Below are 16,477 nucleotides of genomic sequence, written 5' to 3'. Positions count from 1 at the left end.
GGACCGTTTCTGTAGAATGTATATCTACAGTATGCGACAGACTAAGTCTGCTTCTCTACATGTGTAGAACTTGTCCTGCATTTACTGCTCCTCTCACTATTGTGGAATAAATGTCTTTTTTTTTCTTCCTGCTATCCAGTCTCAAGCAGACAATCTACCACTTTCCATTTGTGTTCAAGCTGCCCCAATATACCAAGTACATGTTCTCATCATATTGCTTTGCCACCTTTCTGTTCAGGTGGTTTCCATGGGTCTGTATGTCGGCGAACAGGCTTATCTGCGGAGCAGCTGGAACGTTCTGGATGGATTCCTGGTTTTCGTGTCGTTGATTGATATTGTTGTGTCCATGGCGGGAGGGGCAAAAATCTTGGGCGTGCTCAGAGTACTGAGATTGCTCCGAACGTTGCGTCCGCTCAGGTATGCATTAAGTACTGGGATATAATAAATGCATCGTGCATTTTTAGAATGCATTAAAACATTGTGCTCATCTTAAAGCTGCAGTAAATAACGCTTACGAAAAATATGTTTTTATGTCATTGTGGCATAATGACAGTATGATATGAGACAGATAATTTGTGGAAAAAATGGAGAGGCACTGATTGGTGTACATGGGGGTGACTGGCAGGGCTAAGACCTTCCTCCTAGCTCTGATTGGTTGGTTCTGACCAAGCATTGTATTTCGGTAGATGGCAGTAGGACCACACAATGAAAGGAGAGAAACTTGATTTATTTATTTTTATTATTATTATTTCACAGCTCATCTGTCTGATATTATTCTGTCACAATAGCATTTTTTACATACTGCAGCTTTAAGGTAGATCTACTGTGTATTTTGGTGTGTGTTTCAATTGACTGAAATAGGCAATTTGCCAAAATGTTCAGTTTAATGGTGAAGGAGCAATACAACATGGTTCACCTAAGCATAGGTAATCTGCTTTATTAGACTTGTATGTTCATAGCTTAAAAAATATTTATCAAACTGATTAACAATTAAAGTAATGATAGAACACAGTCTATAACTTAATCATCGTGTTTTTCTACAAGCTTCCAATACCTGTTTATTGACGTATCTAATAACATCTGAATACATATCAATATCTGATTGAAAACATAGCGTTACAAACATACATATAATTAATTAAATTACCTGTTGAGTCATACAGCATGTGCATCTAAAATCTGTTTTTGTGTCTGTCTACTTAAACGTTTAAACGTGTCACTGATGTGAAATCTGATTCCACCATGTAGTTATTTTTTTCATAATTCGTACAATATTTCAGTTCATTGGTGCAAATACAGAAATAATTGCACAAAACATACATGCATTATTACGTCATATTAAGTATTACTGTAATATCTCTTTAGAGTGATCAGCAGAGCTCCAGGACTGAAGCTGGTGGTGGAGACGCTCATCACTTCCCTAAAGCCTATCGGCAACATCGTCCTCATCTGTTGTGCATTCTTTATCATCTTTGGTATCCTTGGCGTACAGGTAGGCAGCCGGGTCTTCTACTCAGACCTTTATGTTGTTTAAGATCATTGATGAGATCATTATTGGTAATGATCTCATCTGTTTGTGTTAAAAGCAGTTTATATCACTGCATGCTTAATATTTCATTGTGAAGCAGCTTTAATTCCCAAGTATTTTTCTCTCAAGAAATCGCTAACAGTCTTCCTTCTTTTGTACATCACTTTTTGCTGTTGAGTTTCTCAGCCAGCTCATTATTTTATCTCATTAGAGTGACACCCAATGGCTTATTTTTCTTTCTGCAATTCATAATAAGATGGCATCAAAAGGCTTTTTCTTTTTTTTTTTTTTATCTTTATCTTGCAGCTTTTTAAAGGCAAATTTTTCTACTGTCTCGGCCCTGATGTCAAAAACATCACCAACAAGTCAGATTGTCTGGACAAAAAGTACAAGTGGGTCCACCATAAGTACAACTTTGATAATTTAGGACAGGTGGGTATCATATGTGTTATTATTATTATTATTATTATTATTATTATTATTATTATTATTATTATTATTATTATTATTATNATTATTTAATTTTACAAATAGAATTAATAATCAATTAATTAAAAACCGTAAAAAAATAAAATAAAATAATAATCTCCATAAACTTTTTATCCAAGGCTCTGATGTCACTGTTCGTACTTGCCTCCAAAGACGGCTGGGTAAATATCATGTACCACGGCCTGGATGCAGTGGGTGTTGACCAACAGGTATTTTCATATTAATTGATGACAAACAAGTTTTGATGTAAAATACAAATAAAAAATAAATAAAAAAATCTGCCTCTTTTCTGATTACTATTATGTCTTCCTTTTTTTCCCCCATCCAATCTGCCTACATTAAATCATTCCACCACTCCAACTGCTGCAGCCGATAACCAACAACAACCCATGGATGCTCCTGTATTTCATCTCCTTCCTCCTCATCGTCAGCTTCTTCGTCCTCAACATGTTCGTCGGCGTGGTGGTGGAAAACTTCCACAAGTGTCGCCAGCATCAGGAAGTGGAGGAGGCCAAGAGACGCGAGGAGAAGCGACAACGGCGGATGGAAAAAAAGAGGAGGAGTAAGTGAGATGACTGAGTGGAATAAGCAACAGACGGGGACAACTGATAACCAGAGGTTAAACGGTTAGAGAGCATTGAATAGAAGTGGTTTTGTGTTGGCAAAATGTAATTTCCTTTGCCTTGCAAAAATTATTTTCCTTCTTCTTCTTCTTGAACTTTTCCACATTTTATCAAATGACAGTGTGACTTGATTGCATTTTACTGGGATTTTATTTGATTAACAAACAGTAGATATGTTCCAATCAAACCAGCACACATGCTAATGGTAATAAAATGATTTATGTGCTGCTTTGTTTGGACTGTGACATGAAATCCCAATAAAATATGACGTTTTGTTACAGCACCAGGAGAATAATTGTTTTTTTTTTGTCTGCTCATTTCATAGTCGGTGAAAATATTGATCCACTCATTCCTTTTGAACATTAATGTCCCACTAACAACAAACATTTAAATTACCTTTATATTGTTGATATCTTGTTTGTTTGTTTTTTTCCCTAACAGAAGCTCAGAAGCTGCCTTACTACTCCAGCTACGGCAACATGCGCCTGATGATCCACACGCTCTGCACCAACCACTACCTGGACCTCATCATCACCTTCATCATCTGTATAAATGTCATCACGATGTCGTTAGAGCACTACAACCAACCTCACGTAAGAAGAATTGCTTCCTTGGTCTTTGTAGGGTCTAAAAGCTTCACGTCCAGTTAGTGTGAAAGCAAAGTTCCACTAGAAAAATGTAGATTACGTGATTGTTTTTGATTTATCTAACTCTGCTTTGTCATTTTATGACATTTTCCTTACGTAAGAGCACATCTTCTCACCTCCAAACGGGTCCAATGATGCCACCTGCAAGCCAACTGTCTTGCAACCACAAGCCGACTGAGGTCAGGTTTCTCTGCAGCTTGTGGTGCCGACACAAAAGCTCTGATTCAACGTGGCTGTTGTCAGAGTAGCGCATCTGTCCCTTCGCACACAACAAATGCAACTTAATACCTGGTAGCGCTTTTTGTGCTAAAGAGAAAGGAGATTATCTCGAGATAAGACACCCATTTGACCTTTGAAAATGGCGCAGGCTTTCTCAAATGGACTGAGCATTAGATAAATATCACAGGTCTCACCTGTGTTTGTCAGTTGTTGGTCCTGACATTTGGCAGCCTCCCACTTGTCAGGAGACGCCTCTGTTTGTGTGAAAGGAGGAAAGAGCCAAACAAAGATTGCAGGAGGACATAACTGTGGACCAGCTTTTAAATAATTACAACATGCTTGGCTCGTTAACGTTTGAAACTCACCTTGACTTGAATGTACGTTGGAGGACATAGTGTATTAGTGTATGTAATATCATAAAAAGGGGGAATCTTCTGAGGTGACCTCAAGCTTTTTTTGATTTCAGTCCAGAAATAACTGGAACAATTCCAGTTTACGGTTCTTGCTGGGACTTCTAACACGGGTCCTCTTTTCTGTTTCCCACATACATTTACACACACCATGGCTCTCTCACTGTCTACTTGTTTTTTCAGTCGCTGGATCTTGCACTCAAGTACTGCAACTATTTCTTTACCTCCACATTTGTGCTGGAGTCCATTCTCAAGCTCATCGCATTTGGATTCCGGCGCTTCTTCAAAGACAGGTAATGGCTCAAATTTACACCTGCTGAATCTTCAGCATTGTTGGTAAGAAAGAGATTGTAAACATGTTTTATTTTAACAGGACTGCAGGATGCTTCTGTTTTTTATTACTATTTTGTATTTTCTTATTTATACTTGTAACAAATCCGATTAAAAAAAATGATGTGAAACATTAAAGGGGCGATTAGAGCTCTGGCACAAACGTTAATCCCTTGACTGAAAATGTCATATAAATAGTGCCACAATAAATAGCTGTTTAGCTCACAGTGCTTTTTTTTAAGTCATAATTTTGCTTTGATCAAGTGTTAATGGAATGAGGTCTAACAGTTTTGACAACACTGAGGATTATAAAATGTGTTGAAATATTTGAATCGACGTTGAGCTGCGTTTTCTTTTTTAAAAATCCCTGTTATGGATGAAAAACATGAAGACTTTTGTTAATACTACTAAGACCACAGACTTAAAGCAAACTTCTTATTGTTAAAGATGATTATATTCTTTTAAATAAATGCATTGTTTGTTGCAGAGTCATAATATTATACTAAATTGAATATATATTTGAAGTAGATTTTGTTAAAGAGGAAGAAAAGCCTTCTTTACAAACAAAAATCATCTCGAAAATATCTTTAATTATTTAAAACATTTAAAATGCTCATGCTGTGAAATAACCTTTAATATACAATTTTGTTCTTTCTCTATTTATTGTGAAATGTTGATTCTCCTCGTTGGATGAGGAGCTTTAGTCTAAATAAATATAGTCAAGCAAAGTCTGAATTTCTACAATTTTACTTATGCTATTCATTAAAACAATGATTCATTTTAGAGCTTTTTACACCTTTTTACTAAGGTTGCCAATAATCGTGAAGGTTGCTGTAAATGTATTATTCCCTTTTTGCATAATTGTGTGTTATGTGTTGGTTATTTGTAAGGTTTTGCTTGAAAAAGAGAAAAAAAATCAACTTGTCTCACAGTTTTTCACACATGATGCTATAGGACTAAGCTGTAGGACTTCAAGTTCCTACATCTCACACACTTTCATCTTTGTTTGGTCCTCATGGTAAGAACACATCAACATTGTCCCATCTCATTTTCTCTGTCATACCACTACACCATGTACAGTGACAAGACCAATGTCCCCTTCTTATCTAGGATGCATGGCGCCTAATTAAGGCCGAAAGCAATTTGGGTGCTTATATGGTGCTGATGGCAACTTAATGTCATGACCTATTTTAGTGCCTGATGAAAATCTCCGAGCGCGAGGGGACGAGAAGAAACGGCTAGAGAAAGAGATGGAGGACAGATAATATATGGCAGGGGAAGCTGGTCTGATCAAAGATGAAAGAGGAAGGGCACAAACGAGTGATGAAATGAGAAAAAGATGGGCGGATGTAGGGAGAATTTATCACTCGGTTATCTTCGAGCTCTTTGTCTCTTTTTATGTCGTGCCAGCAACAGCCGTGAACAGCCGCCGTGCGTAGAGTGATTTATAGTTTAGGGTCACTGGTAGCTGCAGAACTGGGTCACTGGAGCAGAGATTAACACATAAATGTAGAGAAAAGGAACTTGTTTGCAGCATGTTTAAAATAAATAAATGTAATATTATGGGTACCGCTCAAATGCGGCTACAAGTGGGACGTTTGGGATTGAGGAGGAAGAAAAACTGAGCATAGGACAAATAATCACTGACAGGAAGTCACACTGCAGCAGAGAAAACTTTCATGAAAAGCTTGATGATTCAAAGATGACAGGTGTCACACCATCATTGCATAACCCTGCCAAATGTTCAATCATAACAGACGCCTCATTTTGTGATCTCAGATCTAGACTTTTTCTGACTTTCTCTTCTTTATTTGGCCTGGCAGGCCTAACCTGAACTTAAGCAACTAAATAACAAGAATAACTTGTCATATAAGCTGCAGGTTGTTGCTCAGCAACAGCATTTTGTCATCAGGAGCACAGTGTGGTAAGATAAGAAACACTGTGACAGCAGACAACCAGATGCAGTTACTGAAAGTCATTTAAGAAACCTCTTACTGTTTGAACTTAAATAAGTTAAACGCCTGCACCTAAAAAAATAGAGCGTAACACATTTTAAATGTTCTCCTTTTAAGCCTTTTACATGCTAATATATCAGGTACAACAATGCATCAATACAGGATGAGTGACAGGAAATTAGCTTAAATCAAAAGAAAATCTTTTTAAAAAATGACCTGCACTTATTTTACGGATTAAAAGAACGTGTTGCTTTTCATAAGCGAAATGTGAAGAGGTTTGAACTGCATCCTGATTGCATATCTTTGGGCTCTGCGTCAGGTGGAATCAGCTGGACCTCGCCATTGTTCTCCTGTCGGTAATGGGCATCACTCTGGAGGAAATTGAGATCAGCGCCGCCCTGCCCATCAACCCCACTATCATCAGAATCATGAGGGTTCTGAGGATAGCACGAGGTACAAATGCCAGACGCTTCAGAAATCCTCACTCTAGCACATTCGCTTCACACCGCACCTCCCGTAAATAAAAGATACGATCTTGTTATCGTGTTAAAGCATAAATGTTTAAACCGTTAAATAATTTCACAGGTCAGTTTGCTGCATAGCTGCAGTAGCTCGAAGTGTTGTTTCTTTTTGCTAAGAGGGACAGAAATATTGCAATTGCCTAATGTTTATGTGTTATGTTACATTGAACCTTAAAAAAAAAAAAAAACTCCATTATTGAATTATCTTTAATCTCCTTTATTTTTTGTTTCTTTTTCCAAATGCTCACACAGTGCTGAAGCTGCTGAAGATGGCGACCGGGATGAGAGCCTTATTGGATACAGTTGTTCAAGCCCTGCCTCAGGTACACCTGAACGCCGTCTGCATGCCGTCCTCTCCCCCCGACTCAGACACCCCAATTCCTTGGTGAAATTTGGTCAGTCTCCGACAGTAGTCTTGGGAAACGCGCCCTGCTTCTCATTTACTGTTGACCTTTAAACAACCCTATCAAACCCTAAATCAAAGTCTAGGAAAGTGGAACAGAAATGCATGTGCACAGAAGTTGTCTTGACTTTGCTTTCAGCACTACAGAAAGGAGATTTCCTTACTGAGATCACAGTCGCAATATTTCTTTCCTGTTACTCCAGTGCACTTCAGTTTCAGCTGCAGCAGTGAATGCCAGCTTTGTTTGTACATACTGAGGCTGCAAAAATTATTAGCTTGGAAGTGAAGACATGGTAGACGATGAATCATGCTTAAAAAAATTAAATAACAAAAGTGAAAACAGGAAATCATGAAAGATTGCTTCAAATGGCCTCTATTTGTTTCATTTTATAGTTTCTACATAGCAGTGATTCACAACAAATATGATCTACAGACACTTTCTGAGACAAAAAGATCCATTTGGTAATATAGTTATTGAGACAAAGGTGTAAAGAAGTGTAAAGAAAAAAAGATAAAGCTAACTCCGTCCATTACTCTGAACACACCATCCCTGTTCTTCATACACCTGACTGTTCTTCAATTTAAGTATATTGAGAAATAAAATGTTGCTTTTTTTATAGCAGGTCAGACAGGTTCTACTTATCAAGCCTGAGAGTTTTCAGTGAAACTGCACTAAAACAAGGTGGTTCTTCATTCATTTTCACATAGGGCGATGTTGGTTTGGACAGCTTTTTATTCTGATTGTCTGTAGTCTGAAAATAAAAGTTGTTTAACACTATGAGATACTCAAGTATCGCAAAAGAGCTGAAACGGAGCAAAATCCGCAACGGAGAAAATTGTTTTTGTTTTTGCTGCAGAGTTTTCAGGAAACTAGGAATCATCTCTCGTGTGTATGCCAAAGTGTGAAGAGAAAGGCGGGAGGGAAGGAGGGAGAGAGTGTAACTCCTAAAGCTAACCGTCAAAGCGTTGGTGCCGTCCTGACGCAGATAGGCCTCATTTATGGAGAAGCACACTCCCATGTGATCCTTTGACCATTAAAAGCAAGACCAGGCAAACACACAGAACAGGTGGCGCGGTGCGGGGAGGGCTGCCAGGTCTGAAGGAAAGTGGCTTCCTCGTCTTTCTCTTCCATTGATCCCTCCCTCATTAATACCCGGGCTTTTGTTTTGTCCCAAGGGCAGTCAGGCAGGTAATTAAAACTAAGGCTAATTAAACAGTTCCAGGAGGTCTCTTTTTGTGCACGGGGTCTGTGTGCGCATAGAGATGCTGACAGAATTATACCTGGTGACAGATTTTACCTCGGGTGATATTTTACTATGCAATTGAAATGGCAAGCTGCAAATTTGATTTCCATTCCGTCAAATATGACACAGCAGATTTTAACAGTTTTTATGCTTTAAAATCCAAAGGAATACAATATGATATATTTGCAAGACGTTTAATGTGTAGTAACTTAAGAGGAGTGACTTTTATTGCAAAGCGAGGCATAGCTTCTGTTTATAACAGCTGGACTTTCACCAAACAAGCATAAAAATATGACCATGGAAGTGAATAAGATCTATTATCCCTTAATCTTGGCACTTGCTTAGACAGCAAACAAACATTTTGATAGAAGAAGAAAAAATGGACAGAATAAGGTTTTGAGCAAGTTTAACACAAGATTGGATCAGAGAATCTCCCAAACTGTAGTTTCTGTGGGTTGTTGACAGTCTGCAGTGGTCAGTATCTATTGAAATGTATCAAAAGAAAGGAGCAGAGGAGAATTGGCAACAGGATCAAGGGGAGCCAAGGAATTTACAACCTAAACTATGCCAAGTTAAAAACTAAAAACAAAAAGAAAAACCTTCAGCCTACTGAAGCTAACCTCGCTTTTTTTTTTTTTTTTTGCTGGAAAAAGAGGTTAGCTACTAATACTTTGTTTTTGGACATGTCTAGTTCCAACAGCCAGAAAAATGTTCTTACTCTCAGCGGAGCGGCGTGACTGTTTCATTTCCCAGTAATGGGATTAGATTTTAGCCCCAAGTGCTGTCTAACATCTTCATCCCTGCTAAGTTGTGCTAACAAGAGGCTGTTTTGCAGTGGAACCGAGCCAAGTCCCAAAACCCCCAAACTCCAAAATTCATAAAAAGCACCAAAGGTTCACTTGTTTGAGTCTCCAGCCGCGCAGCAGTTAACAGATCCGAACACGGCAACATAAGAACGGTGTAGCAAAAACAAGCTGAGTAATCCTAACATAACCAACAGACATTTTCGAGAATAAACAGAGAAAATCTTACCGAAAAGCACTTTCTGCTGATTTAAATGTTGCTCGAATTAATAAAAATAAACTAAAGAGATTGTTTATATTCTGATGGCAGCAGATTTATTTAAAGCTGCATTTTAACACTTTGAACTTCAGAGTTTTGCTAAATGAAACTTAATGAAATGTTTTCAATTGCATGCACATTGTACATTAAACAGATAATTAGAGATTAGAGAATTGCTGTTGTGCTGATGGTTTTGTTGCAGGTGTTTGAACTGCAGCAGGGCAGCTACACAATAGAAGATTGCTTTGTTTTGCTTTCATGTGCGCTGTTGTATGTTTCAGTGCACATTTACTCATATATGTCAATGTGTTGCAGGTGGGTAACCTGGGCCTGCTCTTCATGCTGCTGTTTTTCATCTACGCCGCCTTAGGAGTAGAGCTTTTTGGAGAACTTGGTAAGATTTTGCCACTTATCTTCAGCAAAGGGATATTGATACCAGGTGAAGGTTTATTGCACTTATATTCAACAATATTTATGTAATCGATATACAGTGGAGTGCCTTGCAAAGCTTCTCATTTCAACCTTTTCACTAAAATTCAATATACTATATTAAGACACATGTATTATGTTGCCATTTTGCAGCAATTGCTTGGAAAATTGGGTCCACTAGTGCGATTAGATTTTATTTAGAGGTATTATAATGAGGGGAACTGTAAAATAAATGTAAAATATTGATATTCGACCCTTAGTATCTGGCTATCAAATACTTTTGCAAAGCACTGCATGTCACAGGGACGAGGGACAGTTTGACTTTAAATTTCTTTGCTCCAGCGAGCTTTGACCTGTGCACTCAGAATTTTGTTAAGCTTTTCCCCCCAGTAATCGTCTTATTTTCTGTGCTGCATTTATCCAATTTTAAAGTATTTTCTTCTGAGGCCCTTCTTGACAGCTCTTGGGAATCGAGCCATTATCCAGTGTTTTGTTACATAAACAGTGTCTCAAAACTATCCTCATTCAAGCTGGATGATCTATCTCCCATCATCCATCTCCCTTCCTTGGCAACATAAGGACCTCATTCCAAGCAATTTTCATTGAATAGATCATGTTAGCTGCTGTCTAAACAAAATAAAGTTGAGAGAGAAATGTTCTACTTTTGTCACAGAGCCAGCGGTGTGTTGTCTCTTTTATGTTTACATTTTGTGCTGTTAAAAGGAAGTCAGAGATTAGAAGAACAATAATCATGCAGTCAGACCTCGAAGAAAACTGGAAACCAGCACATGCCACTAACGTCACTGACTCTCTAACTTTGGGAAAAGTTCTCTCCCAACGACTGATGGTTTCTTTCTTGTGATCCCGTCCCATTCCTTTCCTTGGCTTTTATTTTCCTCTCACCACCTCTTCATGTATTTCCCCCTTTTTTCTCTCCTAATTTGGCTCCATCGTTAACCTCACTCTCACTCTTAGTTTGCAATGAAGACTATCCGTGTGAAGGTATGAGTCGTCACGCTACCTTTGAAAACTTTGGCATGGCCTTCCTGACCTTGTTTCAAGTCTCCACGGGCGACAACTGGAACGGCATCATGAAGGTACAAAGACTCCCTCAGTCAGTTTTTACTGTGTTTAGCATCACGAAGGATTCAAATAGAGTAACTTTAGAAAGCATTCGCACGTCTAAAACATTTTTGCTTTTTGTAACTTTGCGACCACAACCTTACGTGGGCTTTACTTGGATTGTATTTGACACGTTTACAGAGCACTCTAAAATTGTGAAGGAAGTGGAAAAGGAATTTTTGATTTTCAAAATGCCTTAAGAAATAAAAATGTGGAATAAGTTTTTATTTATCCTCCTTTATTCTGTCACTTATGAATCCATCTTTGCTCAATATCAAAAACTACAAATATCTTGATGAAGCATGCTGCTAAAATCATGTTCTAATCTGTCAAATGTTGACAAAGTTTAAGAGATATGCATCCTTTTACAAAGCGCTGCAGAGCACACAGCTTAATTTTAGGGAGGTTTTTAGAAATGTATATAAAAGGTAAGAAAAGAAATTGGAAACTCTACGTCTCACAGCCACAATGTGTTGCTGAGATTTGAAATCTACTGATGATAAAAATGGAATAGCTTACTACAAAGATTAGATCTCTCTCTTTGCAAAAACACAATTGTATAATGACTCCACATCCATCAGCACCTCTTCAACGTACACTGTAAAGGGAAAACTAATCATACTGGAGCAAGTTTCCTCAGATTTGATTTATGCAGCACAGATTGTATTGCACATTTTTAAAAAAAGCAGGTGGAACGCAGACGCCGGTTTTGAGAGTGAATTCTAGTTTTTGAGACATAAAAAAAAAAAAAAACATCTATCTACGCATTAACAGAAGATCTGCTATGAATTAGTGAGAAGCTGAGAAACTGAGATGGAATTAGTGATGCAATCATGAGAGAAAATGAAATATCTGGGGCTGGGAACTACAGTGAACTGTGCCACAAGCGGAGAGGGGTTAAAAGTCCCACTTATTATTCTTTCTCCTAACCAGAGGCAAAATGAAAACAGAAATGAGAAACATGATGGCATCGCAATGAGAGGAACAGACAGGGAGAGAGAGAGAAAGAGGATGTTTGTGTGTTAGAAAATGCCTGGTTTAGTTTAGCAAATGTCTGAAATATGCATAGAAATAAGATGGAAAAGGGGATGTACTCTGAAATTGGAGATGTTTTGTGAAGGAGCACAGTGTGTAAATGTCAACCCAAATTAGACACAAAAGACCAGCTTCAGCTAAGAGGGCTGAAATTGTTATGTGTGGTCACAGCCTGGCTGAGATATGCATTCCTCCTGCAGAAAACTCTTGTCACTTCAGCTTTGCTGTGATGAAAGTCCACAGCACTCATGTCAACTAGAGTGGAAGACAATCCGCAGACTGGATAATAAAATAAAAATGAAAAAAAATATATGTTAATTGGTGCTTTAATATTGTAATGTTAATTTCTATTGACATTGCTGTAAAAAGCTGCGAAAAGCATCAAAATGAATGATTCCATTGCTGTAGTGTGAACTCCAAAGCTTAATCTGAGTGCGTTTATTCGAGCAGCATTATTCCCAGAAGCAGCCAAAAAGGCTTGTGGCGACTGTGGAGGAGCTGCACAGATCCAAAGCTCAGGTGGAAACATCTTTTGACAGAATATATTAAACCACTGAAAGAGTGGCAAGAAAAAGGAATCGTTTACAGTTATAGTTATTCAATAATATTTTTAGAGTCTGGTGGAGCATGTGTTCCAATACGCTTTTGATGAATTAGCACTTATTTTAAAAGTATTTTATAGATTTAATCAATTATTTATTATCTTTGTTACTTTATAAAAGAGTGAAATTTGCCTCTGTCCAAAAAAAAACCTCCCCTCAGAGAGACAGATAAAGAAACTAATTTTTTCTCAGTTTGAGAGTTTATATTGTTGTTTTCTGTTCTCAGAGAGACACACTTAGCACTGAGCTAATATAAACTAAAGAGCAAAGCTTAATTACTTTACAAATTGGACTTCTTACCAATGTCATAAAATGTATATTTTTGTATTTTTTCAGGAGTCTTAAAACAGAAATATTATTTGATTTTGACAATCCCTGACTTTCTTTCTTTCTTTCTTTCTTTCTTTCTTTCTTTCTTTCTTTCTTTTTTCCTTTCTTTCTTTCTTTCTTTCTTTCTTTCTTTCTTTCTTTCTTTCTTTCTTTCTTTCTTTCTTTCTTTCTTTCTTTCTTTCTTTCTTTCTTTCTTNTTCTTTCTTTCTTTCTTTCTTTCTTTCTTTCTTTCTTTCTTTCTTTCTTTCTTTCTTTCTTTCTTTCTTCCTTCCTTCCTTCCTTCCTTCCTTCCCTCATCTCACGCCTCACCAGGACACATTGCGGGAGTGCCCACCAAACCATGACTCCGGTGTGGACTATGGCTGCAATCCGAGCCTTCAGTTTATCTCGCCCATGTATTTTGTCTCCTTTGTGCTCACCGCCCAGTTTGTGCTCATCAATGTGGTGGTGGCCGTGCTGATGAAGCACCTGGACGACTCCAACAAGGAGGCCCAAGAGGAGGCGGAGATGGATGCAGAAATTGAGCTGGAGCTGGCCCAGGGCACCCTCTGTTGCATGGGCGCCCCCAGTTGTGGGGGTCTGGGGGTTGACAAAGGACTTTTGACTGTTGGATCGGGGCTTGGAGCTGCGCCAGGCAGAAGGGAGAGGGGCGGAGGTGCCAGAGGCGAGACGGGGGAAGGAGGGAGGAGGTTGCGACATCCTGTAACAAACCAGGGACCTTACAATTCCTGTGACTCTCCTCAGTCGTATTCGCCAGCACAAGTGAGTATTTCTGTATGCGTGTGTCTGGGTACTTTTTAGCTGAGTGAAAACGTAAATGACTCATTTTGAATGCTTGCGGTTGGTGGACGAGGATGTCTGCAGTAACGCTTCAAAACGTAAACAGTAAGATCAGACTGATCCAGGTTTTAAAAGAAACGTACGCAAATGTAATCAAAAATCTTCCCGAAGCTACTTAGAGTTGCTCTTCTGTTAAAGTCGACTTATGAACCTCTTTTAAAATAGAAAACTTCTGCCAGTCAAAAGAAGGAAACAGATTATAACCTAAAACACGTCTAGTGTAGCTTCAGAAGTAGTAATTCTTTGTGACCTGTCACCTGTTACACTCAAGATCTGTCAACAGAAACCACAATATCAGTATCAGTATATTTTCAGAAGCGTTTTTTTTGCCCTATCCATCTAAATATTGTACATAGTACAATCTGCTTCGTTTAGGAAAGAAAACCTACAACAGAACAGCAGAAGGATATGGAATAGCCAATAGAAGAAAAGTCAATAGAAGGCTTAGTAAGCCTAAATTCTTACTCTTCAAAGAATTTTTGTTTCACAAACATTGCTAAAGACAAATGGTAATCATTTAAGACGTACAGTGCCTTGCCAAAGTAACCATAACCCTTGAATTTTTTTTTCACATTTGTTGCATTAAAGTGACTAAAATTGAGGTTTACCAACTCCCTGCTGTTTGGAAATTGATTCAGCTCAATGCAAATCAAGCTCTAGTCTCACAAAAATATATTGTTTGGGATGCCAATGAGCATGAATTGTTTGGTTTTAAGAAAAATAACGTTAAAGTTTGTTGTTTTTCTCCAGGAAAGGCGTTTTTGCAAACATTTTCAGTAGGAAATTTTGCTGCTGCAGTAAAGCATGCCTTTCTTTTAGAGGTTTTTACACACATGCACAGGTATTCCAATAAACATTGTTTATCGTTCTCTGCATTGTGCTACAACACACCATACGCAATGTGAAATGGCATAGACTGACTTAATTTTTCAAATATGCAAACTAAAAGATTATGCAGACATTATGATCTAAAATTACATGCAGTTTTTCCTGCGATACATTTGCTACTGTATCGCCTCAAGCTTAGTGTGTTGGGATTTGCATTTCCAGATGGATATGTCAAAGTCATTGTCAGAAGGGAAACAAGAGAAGAGATTAAATAAGAAAACATTGCCTTATGTTGGCGTTGTTCCACCGGAGCAGCTGAATTAACATATTTGTGAAAATATGAAGCGGCAAAAAAAAAACAAAAAAACCCATCCCTCAGTAAAACAGTGACACTGGAAAACATGAAAGACAGAGTTATGTCACATATAGCTTAAGTTACATTTTTTTGTGTTAGTAGGTAGAGCAGCCTTTGTTACAGAGTGGAGTATTGTCTTATTTTTTTCCCTCTGGTTTGTTTTTTTTGTCCCCAATTACTTTTTTTTTTTCCCCCATTTTGGGTTCTTGCAGGTTCATGTTTGCGGGTTAATTATAATCTCACTTCCTAGACCAGTGTGTAAGAAAGAGACAGTCCGCAGAGACTCATGCTCCTATTATGAAATATCCAATGATCACCTGAGATATCCACAAACATAAAGATGGCTCACTCTCTGCCGAGAGGAGTTTCACCTTTGTAGAGCTAATCTTGGCTGCGTTGAGCCATTTTTAGTTCGGTGCTGGCTGACAAAGGAAGTTAATGCAGTGGCAGGATCCACCCCCGCTTTTCTATATCCATCCTCCCTGCTCTGTTTTCTCTTTCTCCAGAGTGATGCAGTAAGGGATCAAGCAGACCAGCGTATTTTATACACAGCCTGATTCCTTGGGTTTTTTGCCGCGTGCTAGCGTGAATGTTACTTTAGGTGCTCGAGTGCAGTAAAAAAAATATACACATTTGCTTAATAGTTTAGGAGTTAAAAAACTTGTTTATCCAAAAAAGTTGATCGAAAGTTGTTCAAAAATTGTGTGTATGCTAGAAGTAACCACCCAGAGGAATGGACTCAGACCAGATTTATGTAAATAATAAAGAAACTGTCAAAGTTAGAAACACAGATGCAGGTCCAAAACACTTACAAATTATAACACATAAACTGATTTCCTCCGTCTCAAACGTTGCCAATCTGACAAGAACAAAACTTATATATCTGTTTAACGCAAAAATAAAGTCTCGAATGCAGTTCTGCTCTGTTGAGAGTCACAGTGTTCCCAAAAGTAATTTTTAGCCAGTGTTGTTCATCAGCATTTCATGAATGACTGCTCTCTTTGCAGAGCTGAGCTGTCTTTGGGATCTGTGACTTCCTGCTGTTTGTTTGTGCACTGAAAATCACATTACTCGAATTAATGATTTGCAAGTTGGAGGAATCCCTTCCCTTTCCAATTTTTCTTTGGGGAAAATAGTTTTTAATAAATCTATTTTTTTTTCTCATACATTTGCTGACAAATTGTTGATCTTCTGACCACTTTTTCTAATCAAGGACTCTACATGTTAAGGAAAATAATTCCTTATGAAATTATTTCAATCATACTGCAGGAACAAATTTGGCAGATGAAGTGTTCAGCAAGAGAGCACATTTACTCAGCAAACTCTGGTTCCAGAGCAAACTGATAACATATCTGCAATTCCTGAGGGAAGAATCAAATTTAAAGTCGTGTTTCTACATCGACATGCAGCGTGGATTTTCTGTCAGGGTCTGTTTGTCCTCCCCTTTTCCTAGTTCCTTAGTTTGTTTTCCTTTAGTTAGTTTTATTTCCACCTGTCCCTGGAAC

The 16,477-nt window shown here is 38.1% G+C and overlaps 1 protein-coding gene across 5 annotated transcripts in view; it reads left to right on the top strand.

The window, feature by feature from the left end:
- The window catches only part of LOC103468615 (voltage-dependent T-type calcium channel subunit alpha-1I), a 159,930-nt gene that overhangs the window by 121,275 nt on the left and 22,178 nt on the right, over window positions 1-16,477 (top strand). For all 5 annotated transcript variants that reach the window (XM_008415792.2, XM_008415791.2, XM_008415790.2 and 2 more), the window contains exons 21-32: window positions 239-417; window positions 1,366-1,492; window positions 1,835-1,960; window positions 2,137-2,226; window positions 2,387-2,579; window positions 3,082-3,233; window positions 4,100-4,209; window positions 6,521-6,654; window positions 6,975-7,045; window positions 9,747-9,825; window positions 10,836-10,957; window positions 13,262-13,711. In XM_008415792.2, the coding sequence (XP_008414014.1) occupies window positions 239-417; window positions 1,366-1,492; window positions 1,835-1,960; window positions 2,137-2,226; window positions 2,387-2,579; window positions 3,082-3,233; window positions 4,100-4,209; window positions 6,521-6,654; window positions 6,975-7,045; window positions 9,747-9,825; window positions 10,836-10,957; window positions 13,262-13,711 (1,833 nt within the window). The remainder of the gene's footprint in view (window positions 1-238; window positions 418-1,365; window positions 1,493-1,834; window positions 1,961-2,136; window positions 2,227-2,386; window positions 2,580-3,081; window positions 3,234-4,099; window positions 4,210-6,520; window positions 6,655-6,974; window positions 7,046-9,746; window positions 9,826-10,835; window positions 10,958-13,261; window positions 13,712-16,477) is intronic.

This window comes from Poecilia reticulata, linkage group LG8 (assembly GCF_000633615.1).
Source record: "Poecilia reticulata strain Guanapo linkage group LG8, Guppy_female_1.0+MT, whole genome shotgun sequence".
Classification (NCBI taxonomy): domain Eukaryota; kingdom Metazoa; phylum Chordata; class Actinopteri; order Cyprinodontiformes; family Poeciliidae; genus Poecilia; species Poecilia reticulata.
Note: the sequence above shows the minus strand (reverse complement) of the source record. Positions and strands in the feature narration are given on the sequence as shown.